The sequence below is a fragment of the Lissotriton vulgaris genome, chromosome 1_1 (assembly GCF_964263255.1).
Source record: "Lissotriton vulgaris chromosome 1_1, aLisVul1.2, whole genome shotgun sequence".
NCBI lineage: Eukaryota > Metazoa > Chordata > Amphibia > Caudata > Salamandridae > Lissotriton > Lissotriton vulgaris.
In genome coordinates this window covers 656,665,627-656,691,113 of record NC_141685.1, presented here as the reverse complement: position 1 = coordinate 656,691,113, position 25,487 = coordinate 656,665,627, and the positions used below count along the sequence as shown (strand labels likewise).

General features: G+C 44.1%; 1 protein-coding gene across 1 annotated transcript in view; it reads right to left on the bottom strand.

Moving 5' to 3' along the window:
• PRKACB (protein kinase cAMP-activated catalytic subunit beta) overlaps positions 1–15,579 on the bottom strand; it is a 229,443-nt gene extending 213,864 nt beyond the window's left edge. The window contains exon 1 of the mRNA XM_086954285.1: positions 15,017–15,579. Coding sequence (XP_086810411.1) covers positions 15,017–15,062 — 46 coding nt within the window. The 5' untranslated portion in view covers positions 15,063–15,579. The remainder of the gene's footprint in view (positions 1–15,016) is intronic.
• Positions 15,580–25,487: the final 9,908 nt, after the last annotated feature.

Sequence of the window (25,487 nt, the reverse complement as noted above, 5' to 3'; positions counted from 1 at the left end):
GCAAAGATGGATATATCGCCTGTCCACAGCCACTGAAGGGCTTAATGATGCCATCCCCTGGAACTCACTGACCCTGTGAACCAACCTGACCTTAAGCCTCCCTTTGGTCCAGCATGACCACTCAGGAACTTTGCCTTTACTGCCACCATGTCTTCCCAATCCTATAGGGAACCACCCTGATCCTTAGCCTCCCTGTGGTCCAGCTTGACTACCCTAGGGCACTACCCCCCCTTTCATTAGGCATTTTGCCTTTATTTGCCACAATGTTCCCCTAGCCATCAGTCATAGTGGGACAACCATGCGTCCCCCTCATCCTCCCATCACAAAGCGGGATTCACTGGCACTTGGACAACATCCTGTGCCCTTAGTTTTTAGTTTTTTATTCGGCACTTGCCACCATAAACTAATACCAAGTCCCGAGTGCGCAGGCGCTAACCAACACCCCACCGCGCCGCACTCAGGACTCGCGCTACCACGCATGCGCGAACCACTTCCCGGCCGCGCATGCGCTAAACAACTCCTCGGCCGCGCATGCGCACGGCAGCACCACCATCGCACGCATGCGCTAAGCCAGCGACACTACTCCGCGCACTAGCGCGATACGAAGGGCACTCACCTGAGCATAATTTCGATCCGAAAAGCCAGTCTTTCTACCATTACTCTTCCCTCCAGGTGCCACCAATCATGCAATTAACGCTAGTATAAAAAACCGGCCACCACAGCCATTCATTACCGGTTATGCGAAGGAGGCACAACAGGTCCCACGCTGGAGCTGACCAGAAATCCTGTGAGTATGCTGAACATCCCTACCATAGGTAAGCGCTACCCTTTCTCCCACAGGTCTCCTTACCCCAGTGGTCCTCTTTCTCCCTACCAGGGCCACCCCTTGCCTCTTCAATAGCCTTGGAGTACAAGCAAGCCTAAAAAAGCGTAAGACATGGTGCTTGCGCCACAATACTTCACCATTCACTACTGCAGTATTGTTACCGCTGTTTTAACCACTTCACCCTCGAATTTTCAGTGCGATTCCACAATAATGATACCACCAGTATCATTACACTTGAGCCGCTCATAGCCTGCACTAATTCGCTATTAAGCCGGCTGTCATAAACTTATGATCAATATTTTCTAGTGACTCTTTTTCTCCTATGTTTGTCTTGTCCCTGTCTCTCATTGTTAAATGTACAGGTGATCTTGAGAAGGGAATCCCCCTCTCACAGTTATATACACTTTAGGGCGTGTAGACACATAGACTACACTACACTTACCCTAATTTTAACCTACACATATAATTTTTATTGTCCTGAAGAAAGCCAGATTAATATAAGGCACTGGCTGAAACATGTTGACACATCTAGGACGTAGGAGGTCGTAACCCGCCTCTAACGTCCCTCAGCCTTATTTTTAACCGCTGACGGAGGCCCTTTTAATAAAGTCTTCTCACCCCAGGGACCATCCGCCAAGCCGTTTTAACCTCACTTCTTTGTACACCTCACACCGCACACACAGTGACATACCTGCTCCGCTGTAACCAGGCGTCGTAGCACACCCGGGACACGCTAGGTGTCACTGGGTGGGCCCGATGATGAAGCATGCCACCAACTAGGTTGGTGGGTGAGGGCTTTCTAAAGACACCCAACAGGTGCCACCGCCAATAACACTGAGTCGCTATGACAATAACAAAATAATGTCAGACTAACCCCCCCCTTTTACTAGCTAGTCTCCTTTTGATTTGCTTACATATAATCCGGGGATCTGGACTAGCTATCTGGTCCTCTCTCTCCCTCTTGATTCTCGCACATGCCAACAACACAGCCATTGACGACATTGGTGCCTACTCTTTCAGTTACTACTCCTTCCCTCTTCCCTCATCCCCCGTTAGTTCTGGGTAGTGGAACGCCTGTACTTGGATCAGGGGACCGGGACTGGGCAACTGCTAGGGAGCGGTTGGGATGGATCTTGATACGATCTTGTAAGGGAGGAAGAAAAAAAGGGTGGTAGCAAATCAGGCTGCTTAGTGGGCCCGTCATCCCGTTCATAGTACTGAAGAAGTGTAGAGTGTGATGAGGGATTAGGAGCAGTTTGTGCAGCAGCATGACCTAAAACATATGTTGGTTACACTGATTGGATTGTAGGAACAGTACTTCAATGCTATAGCACCCCAGATTATTTATGATATCAGGGATAATGTATACGTAGCTGGTATGGCGCCCAAGGAGGTTTTCAGAAATGTTGCAACATTGGTAGCTTACCAAGGTAGTCTATTTGAGAAGAGCCCACAGACAGTGTCCCAGTTTCCGATGAGGGAAGTCCATCCCATAGATGACCTTGAGTTGCCAGAGATTCGAGATCAGACGGATGCTATTCTTAGACCAAGGGTAGAGGCCTGGTTTCAAGAACAGTGGGTTTATACCCCATGGATGAGGATTGAGGTGTTATCCCATAAGACTCAGTTATCTAGCCCTGGAAAAATCCTACTGCATACTATAAGGAATTGATGGATGCTGCTTCATCGACAGTAATGATGCTTGCGGATATTGAAATGTTCTTTGGTTTGCTGGTGCCAGTCAACAGTTGGAGGCAGGTGCACACGCAGGACCATGCTGTGTAATTGAGAGGTACATGGGACCAGGTTAAAGCATTGGATAAGGAAAGGAAGCTGATTGAGTCAGGAGTTGTTGAGGAGACGACTGCAAACATTTGTAATAGCCCTATTCTTTCCATTCTTAAGAGGGCATCTTCAGGCTCCTCTGATGATCTCCCAAATGTTTATCGTTTTGTCGTTTTGTGATTTATTTGCGCGCAGTTAATAAAATAGTTCCCAGTGGTCCCTGACAATACTGCCATTCTGACGATGTTCCCCTCTTCTGCCTAATTCTCCTCTGTCATTGATTTGGAAATTCCTTCTTTAGTCTCCCGATTCATCCTGATAGTCGCTATCTGTTTGATTTGACCCTGGCTGGAAGAAGCTTTAGATTCTGTCACGCTCCTCAGGGCTATTGAGAAAGCCCTAGTATATATAGCCAAGCTCTGAAGGCTCAATTAGACTCTCTCATGCTTTCCGCAGGTAATGTATTGCTTCAGTATGTGGATGACACACTGATAGCTTCCGATACTAAACAGGGATGCAAAGACAACCTGCATGGTTAAGTTGTTGCAACATTTGGCTCACCATGGACATAAAGTGTCCCTTTCCAAATTTCAATATTGTCGACAGAAGGTCACTGATTTAGGTCACCTACTGTCAAAGGAGGGTAGGAGATTGACCCCAGAGCGCATTAGCGCCATTGTTAAAATGCCTATCCCTAAAACCTAGAGGGATGGGCATGCTTTTATTGGCATCACTTCCAACTGTCAACATTGGATCCCTAATTATTTGTTACTAATAAAGGCTTTGCTTGTATTAACCACTAAGGATGTGAATGAGCCCTTGTCTTGGAGGCCTGAATGTCAGCAGTCTTAGGAGCACTTAAAAGTTGCTCTTTGCTCTGCTCCTGTGCTTGGCACCCCTGATTATGGGAAGTAGTTTGTGGTGTATGTACACAAGACGGCTGGCTCGCACTCTCTATTTTAACACAGGCCTTTGGAGGTAAGCAACGGCTGTGTGCTTATTTTTCTGCTTTGCTTGACCCAGTCGCCAGAGCCCTCCAGAGCTGTTTAAGACCAGTCGCGGCTGTGGCCATCTCTATAAGCTGTGGCCATCTCTATAAGCAATCGGCTAGTCTTGTACTTGAGACTGACCGCACAGTTATGGGCCTCCATGCCGTGGATACCCTTTTGAATAAAACCAAGACAGCACCTCACCAGTGCAAGTCTGACCGGCTATGAGCTAAATCCCTATGGCCCGCATATCACGACCAAAAGATGTGCCACTCTGAACCCGACCATGTTACTGCCCCTCCCTTCTGAGAGTGAAGAAATAGATATACATGATTGTCTTGTTCGGACTGAGGAAAAGACAAAGGGACGGGTAGACCTGACTGATGTTCCTTTATCTGACCCCAAAGGGGAACTATATGTCAATGGCTCTTGTTTCAAATTACCACACTGCATACCATAGTTAAAACATCACAAGTTCCCAACCAGTCTGCTGAGGCAGCTGAACTAGTCTGCCTTATTAGAGCCTGTGAATTGAGAGAGCTACTGGCTGTTAATATTTATATTGATAGCCAGTATGCCTTCCGGTCGCCAATAATTATGGGCGGCTCTCAGAGAGAGAGGGTTTCTCACCTCCCATGGGACACACATCCAGATTGGCCCCCTTATACATACACTACACTCACAGCACACTTTAGGGTGTGAGCTGATATTCACCTGTGACCAGCTATTTTTTGGTTCACACACTTTTTGGTCCGGACGAAAGCCCTCTTAACTACTTAAAGGGCTGAAACTAGTAGACCTAATAATTTGTAAAGGGATACGGCGGAACCTAAAACCTCAAGCTGATCCCCCAATTATTTTTTACTCATGTCTTAGGGCCCTTCCATTAAAACTTTTAAAAGGGTTTCCCTATAGACATTTTTATCAGATAACTTGCACTTCACATAGCACTTCACTGTATTCACACAAACAACCTGCTCCGCTGTAACTGAGGCATTGAAGCACAGCTGGGTTGTGTTAGGTAATCCAGCTGGACCCCGATGATGAAGCATGCCACCTATCATGTAGGTTGGTGAGGGGTTTTCTAAAACATCATGCAGTTGTTTGCGCTCTTCTAGATCTCCCTATTAGCTAGGTTCTTGTCAGAAACACTGCCTGTACGACCTTGCATAGGACTCGTCTACTGTGTTTACAAACAGCTCTCCTTCTACATCACCAACCGCCAGCTACGCTCCACCGACCTCTCACTTGGCACCGTCCCGCGCATCTGAGGAACCACCACCGGCGGGAGATCCTTCTCTCACCTCGCCGCCAAGACAAGGAACACCCTCCCACTGAGCCTACAACAGACCCATGACCTGCTGACCTTCAGGAGGATACTGAAGACCTGGCTGTTCGATCAGTAGTGCCCCCTCTCCCCAGCGCCTTGAGACCCTCGCGGGTATGTAGTGAGTTTTACAAATGATTGATTAATTGATCTATCAAATCGAACATGATGGAAAATGTAATTGATTTAAGGGAAAAGGGGATCAACATTAAGTCCTGAAAATGCTGTTAATAACATTATGTCAATTATCAAAGAGGAACTTTTGAGGAAAACTGGGGAAAAAAAAAATCAATAAAACTGAAGGTATCACTAGATCTGTAAAGCAATTCCCTGAAGAAAATCATGTAATCTATAAAGTGTTTAAGTAGAAGTACAATATTAGAAGGTTTGATAGCTCCACTAAAGACAATGGAGCAGCAAAAACCGATGAACAATGGTATAAGTATGCTGCTTTCAACTTTACACTATCCTAGGCCATAGCATCTCATCCCTCTTTGCCCTGACTCTTCGGGATACGTGGATTGGACAGGAAGAGAGGCAGAGTTAGTGGACCATTTCCTCCTTCCATAGCTCATTGTTTTACTGGAGCCTGTAAAGGGTGGGGGCAGAGGGAATTGTGCTCAACCCTTAAGCTCCTAAATCTCCCTTATACAACTGAACGACTGAAAGCTGTTTGGCCCAGCCCAGGGAGAACCAGGACCTGTGTTCAGCCTCCTTTCACAGCTATTGCTGTGTATGTTCAACAGTTAATAGCTATGTCCTCCATTCATAGGGCTTTAATTGTTAAACATTCACAGCAAGGGCTGTGAAACAAAGGCTTCCGAGTCGCTGGAACCCGCTCTGTCTCCGGTGAAGCCTTTGTTTTAAGGAGAACATTCTGCTCTCCTGTGGCAGAATATTCTAATAACCTTATAGACTGCAGTAGAGGGCTATACTGATCATTTAAGTCCAGCTCCCTTGTTACAGGCCCTAGCTTTTGGCTCTGCTCTATTATGCTGGAGCGGGTCTTCAATGGACAGTATAGCACACTTCTGGCACACTAGAGATGTTTCTTGGAACAGCTTGACTGGAGACCAAGATCTTTACAAATGAGTCAACAAAAATATTACCCTTTAACAAATATGAAACATCACGTTATAGAGATTTGACTAAATATATGAAAACTGAATAAAAACTACACAGCTAAGTGAATTATCAACTGTGCGTTCTAGTTGGGATTCTTCTATTTGCTATAAACATATACGTGAGGGTATGTGACCAATTCAGAATACGCAAGTTGAAAACTCACCAAATTGAGGATTTTATCAATTGCGAATCCACCTTTTACATCTACTTGATTATATGTGTTTGTTTTTAAGTATAAGTTTGTCCAATCAAAAGCATTCTCAAATGCAGATGGGAAGAAAATCTGAACACACTACCCTGCGGCAGTCTATTCTGCAAAAGTACCCACTACTGTGCTATGTAAAGATTTGAAATTAATGGGGAGAGAGAAAAAAAGAGGGAGGGAAACGTGGATCGTGAATTGTCAGCACTTAAAAGGCAGAATAAACACAGATAGTTTCATTATACATGACGATACACCAATTAAAAATCTACTCACGCTCTTAATTCTACTTTTCTTTTTTCCTCTGAATTGAAAGGATTTCTCCTTAATAAACTTAACATATCTATGTGCCATTCGGACTCTTTGTTTAAAGCTAAAGTCGATAAAAGAAATGATTTCTGGCATAAAAAACCCGGTGGCAATAAGACTCAATGGTATTTCATTTTTGTGGCGCAAATCCCGTTTTTGAATATGATGGATTTATGATATTCCGTCAAAGGAAGTATTTTCCTTCATAATAATAACTGTGTATGATAAAACATTAGGATATTGAAAATGCTGAGCCATATTAATAAATGTTTAGCTAATGGAGTCAAGTTGCGTCAATACATCAAATGTTGTTTATGTATTTTTACCTGCGACCGCAATTTGATCAAGCTGAATCCCATCTACCTACAGCAATTTTTCAGTCTAGATTCTAGGAACAGTATTGTCCTCAAGTTGCATGTTACATATGGTCTGATATCAAAACTCGCCAAGTTGGAGAATATATAAGGTGTTTAAAAACGGCAGCTCATGCCATGTGCCGACCACAATATGCGAACGACATCACACATTATTTTAATTCGAAGTATTATTATTAATGGAAATTTGTATACAGCGAGCGCAACTAAACCCGTAGGCATCAAGGCGCTGAAGATGGTAACCGGAGAGCTCAAATATCAACCAGCGGGGGAATTAGAGATAGGCTTCTTGGAATAACCAAGTCTTGAGTGCCTTACGGAACTGAGTGTGAGAGGAAATCACCTTGAGGTCATTAGGTAGCGTATTCCAAAGTCTGGGCGCAAGGAAGCGAAAGGACCTTCCTCCCCGCCTGACCTTGGCTATACGGGGGACAGCAAGCAAGTTTTTGCTGGAAGAGTGGAGAGTTCTCCCGGGGACATAATGGGCCACCAGGGCACGAATAGCCTCCGGTCCAGATTCATTTAGGGCACGATGAGTAAGGCATAAAGCCTTGAAATTAATCCTTGCCTGAATGGGAAGCCAGTGCAGGTCTTTTCTGATGGTAGTGCCTGAGGAACGTTTAGGAGCACCTACAACAAACCGGGCAGCCGCATTCTGCACGGTCTGGAGGCGCTGAATGAGACCACTGCTAATGCCAAGGTAAAGGGCATTGCAATAGTCCAGTCTGGAGGCAATGACCGCTATTGCTACCTGTTTGCGTGCCTCAGGGGAGAGATAGTGAGTGATTTTTCTTAAAATCCTCAGGGCATTGCAACAGTTGGACACAGTCCTACTGACCTGCTTATCCAGAAAAAGGGAGGTGTCCAGTATGATCCCACGGTTGCGGGCAGAAAATGTCGGCATAGGACAGGCCCCAAGGACAGACGGCCACCAATCCATAGACCAGATCTCACTTTTGCCCCCAAAAATGAGGACCTCTGTTTTCTCGCCATTCAACTTAAGGAAGTTCTTGACCATCCATCCCGCGACCGCCTCCATACAGTTTTTAAAATTATGCGCAGTTATGCTCACAGATTGGGAGATGGAAGCCATAATCTGAGTGTCGTCAGCATATTTATTTAGAATTTTGTAGAGCGCACAGCTACCTCCGACGGAGGTGTCCCGGCGCTGAAGACATAATCTCAGAAGGGTCGAGAAGGAGTAAAGTAGTATCGTTATATCTGGAAGAATAACCAGGTCTTTATTTTTTTCCGGAATTGGGGTTCGGACATCAGGAATCTTAAATCTGTGGGCAGCTGATTCCACAGTTTGGAAGTGGTTACTGCCAGGGCCCTTCCTCCTGTACGTGTAAGGAGAAAGCGGGGGCAGACCATGAGGCGTAGATGATTGGATCTCAGGTTTCTTGGTGCTTGTGAAAACCTCATTCTGCGACGTAGGTAGGTAGGGCCTCGGTCATTGAGCGCTCTGAAGGCCAGTGTTAAGGCCTTGAATTGAATGCAAAGTTTTATTGGGAGCCAGTGCAGTTTGATCAGGTGGGGTGAGATGGAATGACGGTAGGGGATATTGCAGACTAGCCTAGCCGCAGCATTCTGAACTTTTTGAAGTTGGTTAATGAGGTAAGTAGGGATGCCAACGTATAAGCGGTTGGCATAGTCCAGATGAGCAGTGATGAGGGCGTGAACTACCGTTTTACGGGACTCAAGTGGTAGGTAGGGGATGATTTTTTTTATCATTCGAAGTTTCCCGAAACAGGCTGAGGTGACTTTGTTGATTTGAGTTTTACAGGAGAGGTTGGTGTTGAATTGAAAGCCAAGGTTTCGGGCGGTTTGAACTGGTTCCGGGGGGGGGGGGGGGGGGGTGAGTTCAGACGGCCACCAGAGGTTGGAGGGTAGAGGCGATTTTAGATTAAAGAACAGGACCTCGGTCTTGCCTGTATTGAGCTTTAGGTTGTTGGCCGACATCCAGGCGGCGATGTTGAGCATACAGAGGCGAAAGTTGGTAAAAGATTTTTCAGTGTGGTATAGGAGAGAACTTCCGGCCCAAAGGATCTTATAAGCTTGGCGAGAGGGGCGACGTAAATGTTAAAAAGCATCGGGCTCAGTGAGGAGCCCTGGGGGACCCCACACTTCACGGCCTTAACAGGTGACATGTACTCGTCTAGCTTGACCCTTTGCTTCCGTTGGTCAAGAAAGGAAGCAAGAAGATTAAGTGCAGAACCCTTGACTCCCAGCTCACTGAGTCGGTTAACAAGAATAGTGGGGGACAGGGTGTCGAAAGCCGCCGTAAGGTCAAGTAACACCAGTAAGGTGGTATGACCGGTGTCGACCTTAGAGCGGATGCTATCGACCACCACTGTAAGTGCCGACTCAGTGCCGTGGGTCCTCCGGAAACCGTGCTGTGAGGGATCAAGAGAGTTGGTACTGTCAAGGAAAGCACTCAAGTGGAGGTTAAGATGAGTCTCCAAAAGTTTAGCAGGGGCAGGGAGAAGGGAGATGGGACGAAAGTTCTTTAATATCCCAGTGTCCAGGGTAGGTTTTTTCAGTAGGGGCTTGACAGTGGCCAATTTCCAGGAAAGGGGATAAATCCCCTCTGAAATGGCCAAGTTCATCACCTCCATCAAAGGGGGAAGGATAGTCTGTCTACAGTCTTTGAGGACCTTTAGGGGACATGGGTCCAAGGGTGATCCGGACTTAAGCTTGTCCAGCAGAGAGTTCAGATGAGTAGAGGTGATGGCAGGGAACTGGGAAAGGGAATGGGAAGGGGTGGGGACAGGGATATCCGGGAGGGTCGAAGGGGAGGCAGAGAGGGGACTGGAATTATGAGTTTCCAAGTCGGTGTAGATATCCATGATCTTCTCATGGAAGAAAGTGGAGATCTGGTCACACAGAACCTGTGAAGCTGTTATGGGGGTCAGGCATCTGAATGAGGGAGAGGTTATCCACTATCTTAAATAGATCACTAGATGATTTAAGAGAGGACGTGAGTTTGGAATAGTGAGCCTGTTTGTCTCTAAGTACGGCCGCTTTATAATCTTTGAGAAGGGTTCTAGGTTTTTCCCTCTCTATAGGATCAAGATGTGTCCTCCAAAGCCTTGCCTGCCTTCTGCATCCTTGTCTAAGAATCCTAAGAGATTCGGAATACCAGGGAGCTGAGGGCCGTTTCCTAGCAGAATAGTGGGGCCTGGCAGGGGCGAGTGAGTTGACAGCCTCCGTCAAGGAATTGGAGAGGTCAAGAGCCGCCGTGTGGACATCACCAATGGAAGAGGGCTTGAGTGTGGCCAGATAAGGAGCAAGGGAGTCATTAGTAATCTCCCCAAAATTCCTTCTCAAGACCCACTTGGTGTGATAGGGCTGGGGGGCACTGGGAGGAGGAGGGGAAAACGAAAAGGGACAGCAAAGTGGTCTGACCACGACAGAGGGAAAGGGGTACCAATAGAGAGACGAGAATCATTACTGAAAATTCCATCCAGAGTGTGGCCAGCTAAATGGGTAGGCCCAGTCCTTAACAGAGGTAGGTCATAGGAGGATAGGGCGTCCAACAAATGGGAGGTGTCAGGGGAAGTATGCTTTTCCAAATGGAAATTGAAATCTTCTAAAATGGTTAAGCAGGGCCCATCGATGTAGGGCTCTAAGATATTAAGGAATTCAGAGCAGAACGCCGACCTAGGACCAGGGGGTCTGTAGACCAGTATCCCGGTAAAGGAGATAGTGGGGGAGGGGGTAAGGGGGTAAGGGTGAAATGCATTACCTGTAAGTGCTTGGATGGAGAGGACAGATGGACAGTCCGGCATTTTATAGAGCTGAAGTATATTTTGTGAATGCTGTATAGTCCACTATACTGAAACTTTTTCCCTTACAATGCTCATACTTATTGAACTACCACTTTTGCTACTGTATTTCAGAGACACATACTTACAAAACATGTTCAACATACTACCGGAGTAGAGTTATGATAAGAAATTAACTAATGAAAAAACATTCCAAAACTTGCTACTTGGGAGTAAAATTGTGCGAGCCTCTACAAATATTAGTGGCAATGACTAATAATTGAGAAGCATCACAAACTTTTACGGTCTTTATAGATTAGTATGTGTTCATTCAATTGTGCATTGAATAACTTCTTAGAATATCCATTCAATATTTCTTTAGGTTCTCAACTGAGTACAAATATACTGAAAACTCAGCAGTTTTTGATACGTGTTTATAACCGATCTAAATATACTGAATGATTATATACACAATGCAAATTAAACTGAAAAAGGGTCTTTATTGTAAAAAAGGTGTTATACACACATATACATACATACATACACACATATACACACACACACGTAAAGCTGATAAATATGTAGTGCGGTTTTATTTGAAAGATGCATTTTCTGTCAATAAAAGACCTCATATGACTGATAAGCGTATGCTTGAGATTTTAATTGGTGGGGTTCTTTACTGAGTCTTGTAAATGAGGCCAACTAACAACTTGTTATGAAGAAATATCAGTGGAGTATCTCCTAATAACTCCAAACTGGTCTAGTTACTCGCATGGTATTCTGCCTTAGAGATCTAACTACAAATCTGCTATTCATTTATATTTACATGGAATCAAAAATAATAACAGTAGTAATGTAAAAAATGTTTTTTCTTTAAAATGTATGGAAGAGTACTACTTCATTGTGTGTGTATTACAAGTCTAAACATTGTTGTTTTTCCTCTCCAAATCTGTGTATTTGCATATATTGCAAAAAGAACAATTGATGGACAGAATGCTGAACAATTTCATACATTCACCCCAGTATAGAGATCTGGGCCTAAATCCATTGTTTTTTGCTCCCCATGCCATTCCAGTTTAGACCCAGCCATATGCAAATCAGTCTTGACCCTGCTCCCCTTGGGGAACAGTCCAGCCCCAACTTCCAAGACAGGTCATCTCTGGACTGGAAACAAGCATCCTAGGTCCGGTTTCAGGGTTTCACCCCTCATCAGCCAAGCTAGCTTGACTCCAGTGGCATGGTGAGCACGAGACCCATGTCTGGGCATACCCGTCCCACTCGGGGTGACAAATGCAAAAAGAACAAGTGATGGACAGAATGCTGAACAATGTCATAAGTTCACCCCATTACAGAGATCTGGGCCTAAATCCATCCCTTTTTGGCTGGGTCCAAACTGGGGTGGAATGGTGAGCAAAATGACAATGGATTAAACCCAGATCCTTGTGACTGGGGTTAAATGTTTTTATTGTTCAGCATTCAGTTAATCATTTGTTCCTTTTGCATATATTAGTCATTAATACATAGTATTAAAAACTAGAAAATATGATAAGAATATCCACCTTTTATAATGTGATTACTATTTAAGAGTGTTGCATAGGTTATTTTAGAGCTGCTGAAACTGATTACAGTATGTGAAAATGCAAATTTAGAAATGCTGGTTTACATAATGTTGGCTCGCTAACCACCATATATATTGACAAGTTTCCTGTTAGTTAGGGTTGCTTTTGTACAAGGCCATTAGGTTTTTTCCTCCTCTGATCCCCTCTACCTACCAAATCTCCTGATTTACTGAAATACATTTGTTACATCTCCAGATGCTTCTAGAAAGGCCCAACACCATCCATTCACATGAGAAACTTCAAAGGGCATAAAGAGAAAGCAAATGTATGATGGCGTGAACAAGAAAAAAAAATTCTGGAACTACATACAGTCAACTGTATATGGTTGGAAATTGACAGATTAGGGTCCAGTAACTTTTATTGAGCTCCATCACAGAACCTGGTCCATCGCTGCAAAGCATCTCACTTGTGTCCTGGTGCAATGTGACAAGACTAGGACACATTCAGTGGCACATGCACACTTTAAGTCTGCTCCATAGAAGCATGACAGTTTCATATACCTTACTCTAAGAACAATCCAATCCCTCCATGAGTTTTTGCAAGGGTCAGAAAACACCAAAATGCTCAGAATCAGATTCTGTGTTTTTGGACCCCAGTGTAACCCTGTTCGTGCAGTGGTAGCAATTATGAGTTAGGTGGTATTTACCACAACCAGTAATGACCGGGTGTGTTAAATATCTTACCTCTAGTTACATTTCAGCAGGTGAAACCTGAAAGAATTTAACGGAGGAAACGCGTACGGTATTTATCATACATTTCCCGTTTTGGTGCAGTAGGCACCAACATCTGCAGGTTAGTCCACAAAACCTACAATGGATGCTATTTAATCGTACCTGATAAATAAAGTACCCCAGGGTATTGTTATTAATATAGTGCGATAAAAAGCACTTGGATTTCGACAAACCCTGAATCAGGGCCTAAGACCAACGTGACGCAGAGTACAAGTTATACAACTACAGATGACCATCAGAATGTCATCCAAATCGAGGCCATTTAGTAACTGTGGTGAACAGCATGAACTACATCCTATATAGGTCAAAGCCCTCTGAAAGCAATGACTGACACCTGCTTATTGTAAAATGCTGTCATTACTAAACCATGATGATACTGAAGGAAAATCCCCATCTACAGAATGTCCAAGCTGTAACTCCCAGAGACCCATTTTTATGAACCAAGAATCCAACCCTTACTATAAATTATTAGTCGGAAATTTGTTTTTGATGGATGACCAAGAACACAGTTTATTTATGCTGTTTTGATAAGCAGGAACCACAGCAATTCCGATATCAATTAACAAAATTGACAATTTCACAGAAAGAAACAAGCTTCCCGCATGGAACACTATGCATTACAGCAGTTATAACAAAATTGTGGAAACCCCGCGCTTCTTTGGGATCCAAATAGTTTTTGTTCAGAGGTTCTTGCAGTGAATAGCAGCAGGTGTTGCAGCAGGCATGCAGTCCTGAGCTGAATGCTACTCACTTGAGGCATCAGTGTGTGTGGGTAGGTTGAACACTATGCATTACAGCAGTTATAACAAAATTGTGGAAACCCCGCGCTTCTTTGGGATCCAAATAGTTTTTGTTCAGAGGTTCTTGCAGTGAATAGCAGCAGGTGTTGCAGCAGGCATGCAGTCCTGAGCTGAATGCTACTCACTTGAGGCATCAGTGTGTGTGGGTAGGTTGAACGAGGTTCGGTGCAGGAGAGAATATTAATGTAAACAGTGTAATGTGGTGTCAGACCTGCACGCACATGTGCTACACCCCAGGAACTCCAGACTGGTGGCAAATATCAAGAACAAGCAAAAGTATGACAAATGCATTATAACTGCAAACAGAACGTGGGGAAAGGGTTACCATGGATGCACCCTTGGAAAATTGCAGAGCTTGCAAAACATCGAAAGGGCACATACTGATAAGAAACAAGCAACTAAAAGAAGTTCGGTCTGAGTACTTACAAGCACACGTATGAAACGAACAGGGCACTCAGCAAATGATGCAGAAAGGCATGCCCACGCGTGACCAACACCTGAGGCCTCTTCTGACCAAGGACTAATGTCAAACTAGAATGCAGAGCAGGTGTCATTCAGGACAAATGGTATACACGCCATGCAGACCACTAAAGGAAAGGCATGTATCATCCACGTGTTCAAAACAAACAGCACGACTTATCACACAAGCCTGCGATACAAACACACGTAAACCAGCCCGCATTCAAGTTGTGCATATCAGAAGTGGGCAGATTATGAAGCAAACAACAGAGGCAAACAAGCCTGCCTTCCAGAGGCAGGTGTAGGACATGCTTGCACATTTGAGAAACGAACAGGGCCTATGCACCATGCGCAGGTGTCAGACAGCCATGCACATGTGTACAACAAAGTAAGTAGTTAGGCGGCCCTATATTCTATTATAGGCCTGGTTACACAAATATGCGCCCTGGGTAGTTAGGCGGCTGGGAAGCTCACAGGCAGACTCGTTTCAGGTGCCCCCGCCCAGTGCACACCATGTCACTGCAAAACAACATGAGCCTGCAGCTCTGAACCTAGTTTGTACAGGCACGGGGAGGCCGAGAACCGGCTGAGGCAGGCGGGGACAGGGAACTTCGAGGCTACAGAGGTGGGAGCAGGGCCGGGCGCAATGCTGGGCAAGCGCTGTCGGGCCCTGCCCCGGGCTGCAATGAATGGCCGCACTCACCACTCTCGATCTCGTTGCCCTTCTTGGCGGTGGCCGCGTTGCCCATGGCTCTGCAGACAGCGGCCTGGGGAGCTCCCTCGGGCGGCTCGGTGAGCCCGGCCTGCAGGGGTGCGGGCTGTGTCTGCTTCCTCCAGGCCCTCCTCCTCCTCCTCGGCTGGATCTGCTCCCCGCTCCTCGGCCACGGACAGGCTCTGCACACACCGGAAGTGACGAACGATCCCGGGGACTCCGGGGGGCGGTTGTCATGGGCGACCCTCTCGGATTAGACCCTGAGACAAGCGTCCGGCAGGGGCGGAGGCTGGGCCGGGGAGAGGCTATCAGGCGGTGTACACCCGCACACCTAACGAGGCGGGCTTGTGAGCAGCCGGAGCTTCTGGGACTTCATAACATCGCACTTGTGCTCCGGGCTGGTACGGCGTCCCGCAGCCTATCACAGCTCCGCCGTGACTCCAGCGAAGTACACCCACGCCGCGAGCTCCGGCCTTGCAAAGCACCGCCGTGACCCCAAGCCGTGCGAGGGCAGCTGCGCGTCCAAGCCGGAGCCCCCCCCTCACCTCGTAACCTTCCTCTCAGCAGAGAACGACCTGGCAAAAAGAACCAAGGGACTCGTAAACATTGTAACTCGGAGTCTAAATCGTTGTCTATAGTTTGTATCCTTGTAGAGGTAACAAAAAAACAAACGCACCGCCCATAAACAAACCTTTGCATGCCTTTTCTATTATGCTAGTTGTAGCCGCGCATTTAACGAAATATTCCACCAATTTAATGCATTTAAATTCTTTATAAGTGAATTTGAAACTGATATGAAATGTAACTGTTATTTTAATAATGAAAATATCACGTAGTATATATACATCAGTAAGAACAGTGGTTTAAATGAGCTCGCATTGTCCAGTATTGAGTATCAGAACTTTTCATCTCTGCTTCAATACATTTATTTATTAGGAGAGCTAATATGTGTTCTGGATAGAAATCACCAGCACTTCTGTATTTACAGTTAAAGAACAGAGTAAGAGAACACGTTGACCATCATTCTTAGGGGTCCAGGATTACCATTGTGGCATCCCCTCCCACAATTGGCGATACCAGGGTTAGCAGTAAATATTGGATGCAGCAATACTGCGGTATTTCAACTGCACCCTGAGTGTTCAATAGCAAATGGGTGCACATTTTGGTATTTCTGACTTACCGTACTTGATTTCTGTGGCAACTCCCCATCCTTTGAACTTTTCCCTGTCTTTAGCCGGTGAAGTGCCTGGTGGTGGAGCAAATTCAGAGTGTGATATTCCTACCTATGCTGTAATTCAGCCGACAGTACCGGGTCCAGCTACATTGGGAATTAAACATAACTTGTATTGGAGGCCACAGAGTACTATTGAGTCTTTTTATTTTGTAAATGGAAATCGTGCTACTACTCAAAAATCCCATCTTCCCAAATAAAACCTATACCAGGGGTGTAATGCAGGACCCTAGTACTTCCAGGGGCCCTCAGCTGTCACTAGACCCCCATACAACCCAAGGTCAACTAATATCTGTGAGATATGGGAGTCTCGGCCCTAATCACATTCTGCAGGGGCTCCATCGTTTTGTGTTATGCCACTGTATCCAGCTTCACTCGCAAAGCTTTTACTCTAAACATGTGTAATATGCAATGTGGCCCTTGATATCCTCAGTAATATGGCACATCTACTCTGTACAGAACGTTTTGTGAATCAACCCCATGAGCTTAATAACTGATGTTACCAATGAAATAAAGCTTTACAAAATCTGTACCCCTGAATCTTTGACTTTTTACAACTTTCTCTTGTTCATTTGATATCCCTCTGAATATTAGATTTCTGGATCCAGCTGGTCAGTGAAATATAAAGGTAGTGTTTACATTCAATTACACATTACTGAGTGTTTAGTTAAGAGCCTTTTTGCATTATTAAAAGGGTGTATTAATTTACTTTGGGATAAGCTAATTGAAGCTTAGCAAACGTACAATGGCAAATTAGCTTTGCTGTTTGCTGGGGAGCAGAGAGCAGGGGAAAATAGACAATATATTTAGGGGGCATGAGAGGGATCGGGGAGGTTCTAAATCCCTGATGTTGTTTTGGAGAGGGAGAAGAAAAAATGCATTCACATTTCCTAGAACTTTTATGGTTTCGTAGAAGAGAATCATTGAATGTGCCCAAAGCCCTAAATATCATAATGAACATTCTCATTTGAGATGACCTACATGGTCTTCAATTCAATTTTATAATGGTTAGTATATATTCTGTTTCTGTTGTTGAAGAATGAGAGAGGAAGGGTAAAGGATAGATGGACAGGGTATAACAACCTATTGGTTTTATTACCCACATCAATTGAATTTTTTTTTCACCCAGGTATGCAGGAAAGACTAAGAAGTGGCTCCAGAGATTCAAATGTGCTATCTCTTTGCAGTAGGTTAATTATTTCTCTGAGCAATGTCACTTTGAAGCTTGTAACCACCAGGCTACACACACATCTCAGCAGCAGAAACATTGCGCTGCTGAAATTTACTGGTATGAACAAATTATCCTTTAGGTTACACCCAGATCTCTGCAGCATAAACAATAATTTGCCACAGTATTTTACTGCTACTGGAAAACACAACCTGCAAGTAACACAGACCTCTGGAGCCTGTGCTAACCTCACAGAGTCATGATATTGGAACCATAATCTATTACTGAGGGAACACACTGACATCTGTAGGAGGTGCTCACACCTCTGAGCTATCTTACCATAAAACGGCTTATAAAGCATACATAATCCTCCATACTTTAATATGGCTTTGTTGAATCCTTTTAATACAGTAGTTTGGCAAAATATCTCTGGAACATATAGAACATTAAAAACTGTATATCTAATTACTTTGAGATGTGTTATTAGTGTTAGAACTACTAAGTGGTATTCTTCTGAAATTAGGATTTGTGTCTTTGCGATACATATATCTCTGCTATAGATGCATTAGCCCCCTGAGCAACATCACCAGAATGATGGTATTAACATCATACTTTGCATTGTATATTGTAGTTGCATTTATTTACATACCCTTCATCGTGGAGGTCAGGGAAGAGCTCCATGGGATTGCAAACCAGAGTAAAAATGGGAGTAAAGAAACACTGCATGACCTTTGGGAAATTGTTAACCCAATAGCTGTGGAGGGTGCTCTTCATAGTAGAACTCCTCTGTGGTGGGGGGACTCTATGGAAGTACACCTGATGTAGTAATGCAGGGTGTAAGTAAGGGAAGTTAGAGATGTATTGTGAAAGCACTCTGAAGCCTTACTGGGATAGTAGCATATACTGCAGGTCAGGGTAGAGATGCATTGAAGGAGCTCTGTGATAGTCAATGAGGTACCACTGCATAGTGCAAGTGAAGGTCAGAGTAGAGATGCATTGAAGAAGCTCTGTGATAGTCAAAGTGGTACCACTGCGTGGCACAAGTGAAGGTTAGGGTAGAGCTGCATTGAAATAGCTCTGTGATAGTCTTAATGGGATACCACTGCATGGTGCAAGTTAAGGTCAGGCTAGAGATGCATTAAAGGAGCTCTGTGATAGTCAATGAGGTACCACATCATGGCACAAGTGAAGGCCAGGGTAGAGATGCATTGAAGGAGCTCTGTGATAGTCAATGAGTTACCACTGCATGGTGCAAGTGAAGGTCAGGGTAGAGATGCATTAAAGGAGCTCTGTGATAGTCACTGAGGTACCACATCATGGCACAAGTGAAGGCCAGGGTAGAGATGCATTGAAGGAGCTCTGTGATAGTCAAAGTGGTACCACTGTGTGGCACAAGTGAAGGTCAGGGTAGAGCTGCATTGAAAGAGCTCTGTGATAGTCTTAATGGGATACCACTGCATGGTGCAAGTTAAGGTCAGGCTAGTGATGCATTAAAGGAGCTCTGTGATAGTCAATGAGGTACCACATCATGGCACAAGTGAAGGCCAGGGTAGTGATGCATTGAAGGAGCTCTGTGATAGACAATGAGGTACCCCTGCATGGTGCAAGTGAAGGTCAGGGTAGCGATGCATTGAAGGAGCTCTGAGATCGGCAGAGCTCCTGTGAGGCATACAGACAGTTTTATAATACTATTAAAGACGAGATGCTAGCTGTCATGCAGATGTCTCAGCTGGGCCTTCCTCCTAAATCATGGTCAGATGCCACAATAGCGGTGTTTTGTAAGAAGGGCAAGCAGTCGGATATAGTTGGATCTTATCGTCCTATATCTTTATTAAATGCGTATAATAAAATATACTCCAAGATCATGGCTAACCGATTAGCAGTAGCCATGGCGTCTTTAGTCTCAGAACATCAACATGGTTTTATATCGAAAAAAGGAACTGTAGATCATGTGAATAAGGTAATCACCCTTTTTGATATTGCGGCAGCGGAGAAAAATGTTTTAGCCCTTATCTTACTAGACACTGAGAAAGCGTTCGATCGTGTGAATTGGGGGTATATGTGGAGACTCATGGGTAAAATGGGGTTTGGGCAGAAATTTATTGTTGCCTTACAGTCTCCTTATTTAACCCCTATGGCTAAGATCTCTGTTATGGGATTTCTCCCGGACTCTTTGAATATAACTCGGGGGAACTCGCCAAGGCTGTCCATGCTCTCCCCTTTTGTTTGCCCTATACATCAACCCTTTTATTGAACAATTGATTAGAAGCGGATTGATTCCACCGTATCGAGTTTTGGGTTATACTTTTTCCGTTTTCGCGTACGCGGACGACATTGCTGTGACAACAACCAACCCAGGTACCGCTATAGAAGAGATTGAGCGACTGGCGAAGGAATTTGGCAAAGTAACTGGATACAAGCTTAATGTATCCAAGACGCAGATTTTGTGCTCTGATACCTTAGCTTGGCAGGACGAGAGGGTAGTTAAAGAGGCTACTCACCTAGGGATAAAGTTAAAGGCGAATATGATTGAATTAGTCAATGGAAATTGGAGTTTATTGATGGCTAAAATTAAGAGCTCTTTAGATGGGTGGGAACAACTACATTTTACTATCATTGGTCGGTCAAATATCATAAAAATGAATGTACTACCAAAGGTTCTTTATCTGTTTAGGTCAATACCTTTAGAAGTATCAGAAAATAGGATACAGACCTTACGGTCGATGTGCGGTAAATTTATTTGGAGTCCAGGCAGACCTAGATGGGCGATGAAATACATGACTTTACCTCTAACTAGGGGGGTATGGCGGTACCTGATTTTTTTTTATATTATGTAACTTGCTTTTTATATAAGATGAGGGTATTGATTACGGGTGAAACAGTGGCAGATATGACTACTGCCCCCTCTATTTTTGAAATGTTGTTAGGACCAGTTGCAAAACAATGCCTATTTACTGAGCCAGATGGTAGTTATTATAAACGGACACGTTTCAAGGTATTGATCAGTGCATTTAAGGTCTTGAAATGGTTTGCAAAAGCAATGGCAATTGGGAAAATATCTTATTATACTCCTTTTAAATCCTCTAGGCATCTCCCAGGGATATTGTCTGATGATATGGCTATAAAGTGGCAGAGGAAGGGGGTGAGATGCTTGGGGGATATATACATGGATGAAGGTACTCTTAAGTCATTTGATGAGTTAAAGGAACAATTTTCTCTCCCCAGACATTTTTTTTTAAATTTTTACAAATATGGGATCACCTATTTCGAGGCAAGATGGAATTGCAAAAAAAGAAAGCAGTTGAAGGAGTTAGAAAACTGATTAAAATAGGAATGTTATATCAAATATTGCTTATGGGGAAAATTGACGATCTTGACAATGTAAGGTTGAAGTGGGCTACTGCGTTAGATGACTCAGACATAGCTGTAGAAGATTTGCTTCTGCTGTCCAATGAGGCATTAATGTCTGCAAATTTAAAAGCCCAATTTTTTAAGATGTTGTATGACCTATATTATACCCCTTTCAGAATGGCAAAATGGGGGGGGAGGGAATGAGGGTAAATGTTTTCGATGTAGGGCTGATGATGCAGATAGCATACATATTTTTTTTAGCTGTTTTTAAACTTCAACGCTTTATAGCTATAGTGGATTGGTGTGGTTCACTGGTTAGAGGCGGCAGACCCGGAAGCAGAGGACGACCTGGGACCAGGGTTTAATTCCGGACGCACCAGGGTCATGGACCAGGGTCCGCGGACTTGATAATTCTCGCCTCGGTGCCTACTCTAACCAGGAATCACACTCGGCAACTCTGGGCATTAGCTTGCCTTATCTCCACAACAGCCCCCCATATACACCGGGGATGCCTGGTTTAACCTTGGAGATACCCAGTAGGGACCATCTCACAGGGAAAGCCAGGACGGGTTCCCCAGCGGTTTAGAGCGCGGAGATACCCCATGTGGGGTGATTCATGCGCTTTACAAGACATCATTACATAGCTGAAATTGGAAAGTTTTTGTCACTGGTTATCAAAATGCCGGTAGATATCACACCTGCCATGATGTTATTGGGGAAAATACCTATGGGTATGCATTGGACCCACTATATCACTATCGGCACTTTATTTTTTTCTCTATGACTGTTGCACAGTTATGTATTGCCACTGACTGGCTTCAGAAGAAACCACCTATTTTTCATCAATGGCGAGCCAAAATGTATAGTCTATTTAATTTGGAGTGGGTTTTTTTTTCTATTAGGGGTATTAGAAAGAAAAAATTGGGTATAAAAATGTGGGGCTCTTTTCGTGATTATTATGAGGATTGATAGTATATGTATGAACTGCACAGGAAATTTGATGGAATGTGGAAAGCTAAGGGGCCAAGTTTTGTGGGCAGGTAACTGATCTGTTTTTGACTAGCTGGTTCTTTTGTAATGAATTTGTCCACGCCTACAAATGAATGCTGGCTCTTATTTTTGTGTTCATATTTATATCTGTGTATGTTTCTTGCTGTGAACAAAAAAAAAAGCAGGAGCTCTGTGATAGTCAATGAGGTACCACTGCATGGTGCATGTGAAGGTCAGGGTAGAGATGCATTGAAGGAGCTCCGTGATAGCCCATGGGATACCACTGCATGGCACAAGTGAAGGTCAGGGTAGAGATGCATCTAAGGAGCTCTGTGATAGTCAACCGGGTACCACTGCATGGCGCACGGGAAAGTAGAGCCCTGCAAACAACGTAACCAAGTGTTATCTTAGCCTCTCTTTGCTCACCTCTGAAGCTTACAGGGTTCGGGTGCTGCATTGCTGCTGATTGGTCTCCGGACGGTTTAGCCTTGGTTTTGATAAAGGTAATGGTGCCCAGATACCAGGCGAGGATACTAGAACTAGGCATAGTTAATGGACTATCTAGCTTAATAACCCCTTGATCTTTTGGAGTGGACACGCCGCTAGAAGGATGCCAGACAAGAAAGTGCACTCCTCGTCTTCCATAAAGCTTGGTCCCTGAGAGGGCGTGTAGGGTTCACCCAAGAAGTGGCAGTTCAGGCAACGCTACCCCCTCCAATTTGCTTTCTACTGAAATGTATCTATTTAGCTACTTTGAAGAGGGCGTCCCCTTCTCTCTGAAAGGAAGGCCCCAGCGTGCAGGCAAACGTTACAGTTTCAATTTTCAGTTACAAAACACAGGCGCATTTGTTGCACACTGTGTGTGAGAGGAGAAAAAAAATATTTAGATGCGATTTCCACTGTTATTTACTCGCTAGTATGTGATTCATTCCCGAGGTGAATGTGGGGGCTCCATTCCAGGAACAAACATTGGCAGATCCATTTTGTCTCGCCTTTAGGACCGTATAAGTGTTTAGCCAGAGCTAATGGCTTTGCCATTGTGGTCAAGCTATGTTGTAGAGCATTCTGGCTGCTGTCCTGCGTTGAAAATTTACAATAAAAAAGAGCTTTAAGCAGTTTTGTTACCTGATATATAACCAAGAAGACATTATGTACAACTGAACGACTTTATTAAAAAAATAACTAACATAAAAATATTTTCTAGTTTTGTGATTATTGTCCTACAACAGCGAATGCGAAATTAAGATTTATTTTTATGGTTTTTGTGTTTACATTGGCAGATGAGGATTTATTATAATGTAGCACACGTTTTCAAAAAGTGAAGCGTGTTTTAATAAAAAAAAATATATAATAAATGGGATAGTATGTATAAAATAGACAATAATATTTCTTAGAAGGGCTGGTGGGGTTGGCATGTAGTAAGTTAATATTTACTAATGATATCCCTTAAGTAAAACAGACAAGCTTTGCACAAAACCCATCAGTACTTGAACAGCTGTTGTAAGCAGACAACTATGAGTTGTAATTAAAAAATAAAATGTGTGTTCTGATGACTAATATGGCAATACAGTCATTTATAATGTAGAGCCTTTTTAGGGTGTTCGAATATTCCATCCTTATAGCCAGAGCTTTAAGAAGGATGAAAAAACTGGGGGAGGCGGTGTCTCTCAAAGGGATGTAGCCGATGTAATTAAGGGCATGGCTTAAAAATACTTAAATTATAAATCTGTGCTTAGTTAGCATAGTGTGCCGCCTGACTGGTATTTTGCTGCTTCTGTCATTGCATCCAGATATATAATACAAGTAATATTACACCTACAACAAGCCTGGACTATTGGCTTTGTCAATGGCTGTTAGCTGCATATGATAAAAAAGCAACAACTACCGCTTCATTGTATAGAACATTGAAAATGCTTCAGTTCTAAAACGACGAGAGTGTGAATGAACTATAAGCAGTGTCTTTGAAGTTACATCAAAAGCAGTCCAGAGTTAAGATTTCTTTTCACCGAGGGTGAAGGCAAAAATGGAGAGGCCAGTAGGGACCCAATTCAACACCTGCTTTTTAGAAAATCTGGTATTAAGCACCGGCAGGACCCGGCCCACATAAAGCCCTGCTTGTAGCAAATACACCTAGGTACGTTTTTTATGCATTCTCAGTAAAACTCATTCTACTGTGAATAATCCTTAATGCCCTTTTATATTGAGGAGCCTCGTATTCCCTAGCAATACTTCTGTGAAAAGAAACATGTGAGCCATGAAACCCAGAGTGAGTGTACCTTTCCAGGTACAGTTTTTTACACAAAGTTTTAACTGTAAAATGGGCGGGTCAAAGCACACATATGAGCCAGGAAAACGAGGGGCACAAAGAATCACACAGGGTTGAAGGCTGTACGGGTGTGTGAGAGTTATGGGGGGGGGGGGTCAAAAACAGATGGGACACAGTAAACTGGAGCACTGGGATGCAGAGAGGAACACAGTGCTTTAAAGTAACAAAGAGAGCATGATGAATGAAGACCATAGAAGAGAGGCCACAGCAAAACACCCAATATCCTCTTGGTAAATCAGGTAAACGTAGGTAATGTAATTGGCATGCACATTAAGCACTCCGATACCTTTGGTTCGAGTTAAAGTTGCTCTATATAAATTAGTGCAATAATAAATTTCAGCATAAACATGTTTATCTTTAACACCTGCAAACAAGGAAGTGGGGCCAGCAAACTGGGCCTGCCGAGGTCAAGTGGAGGTCAGGGTGTCCAGCACTTTCTGTTAGCTGTGGAAGGCAGCAGCCCAACTCCAATTCCTATGTGGTGGGTGTGGAGCAGTAGCAGCAGAAGGTAGAGCTTCAGCACATTATCCCAGTCGCAACCATGCGCACAGCCCCTGTAACCAAGCTCCAGCAGCAGGAAGACCCTGCTGACGATGTAAAAACAGAGGGCAAACAGTAAAGTGGAGCTCTGGGGTACAGAGAAGCACATGTGCTTCAAAGTAACACCGAGATCGTGATTAAGGGTACACGCAATCTCCCTGCCCAAAACTGAATGTGAATTTAGGCAATGTAATCTGTGTACATGTTAAGCACTCCAATACCTTCAACAGTCAAAATGCAACTCAAATTCTATCCAAATTATTGGCACTCAGCTTCCTCCTTAAATTGAAAGTTAAAGTGGTTCCCTTTATAAATAAGTAAATGGGCGCCTAATCTGTTAAACAATTAAGAACGGATGCTTCCGAAGCCGCAAGCAGAGGTGTTGGGGGAAGGTACAGTGATATTAAGGGACTTAGCTCTGGAGCCAGCCCCGTTCACCCATGAGTGGCGAGAAAACAGTGCAAAGGAAAAGTAGTGCAGGGAAATAAAACTTGTGGCCGCTTCGGAAAGGATCCATGTAGCAGGGGCGGTTGCCAAGGTGGTAAGAAAACAGACACAAGGCGGGCCAAATTGTTACTGTTCTCCAATGCAAAAAATGAATTTTGTAAAGGCAGGACAAGCAACCAATTAAACTGGTGGGCTTGTTGAAAGCCCACAGAAGGATTACATCATGATTTGCAGAGCAGCGCATGCGCATTGCCTCTAGACTCTGCCTAAAAAGGTCTGGGACTTCCCACACCACTGAGGCTCTGGGTGCCCGTGCTACACCTTTTAAGCAAAGCGCTAGGCAGCTACCAATAGGTCCTATGTTATGCGTGCTACTTTTAGGTAGTCTTGAATTTTGAGCAAATTTTTC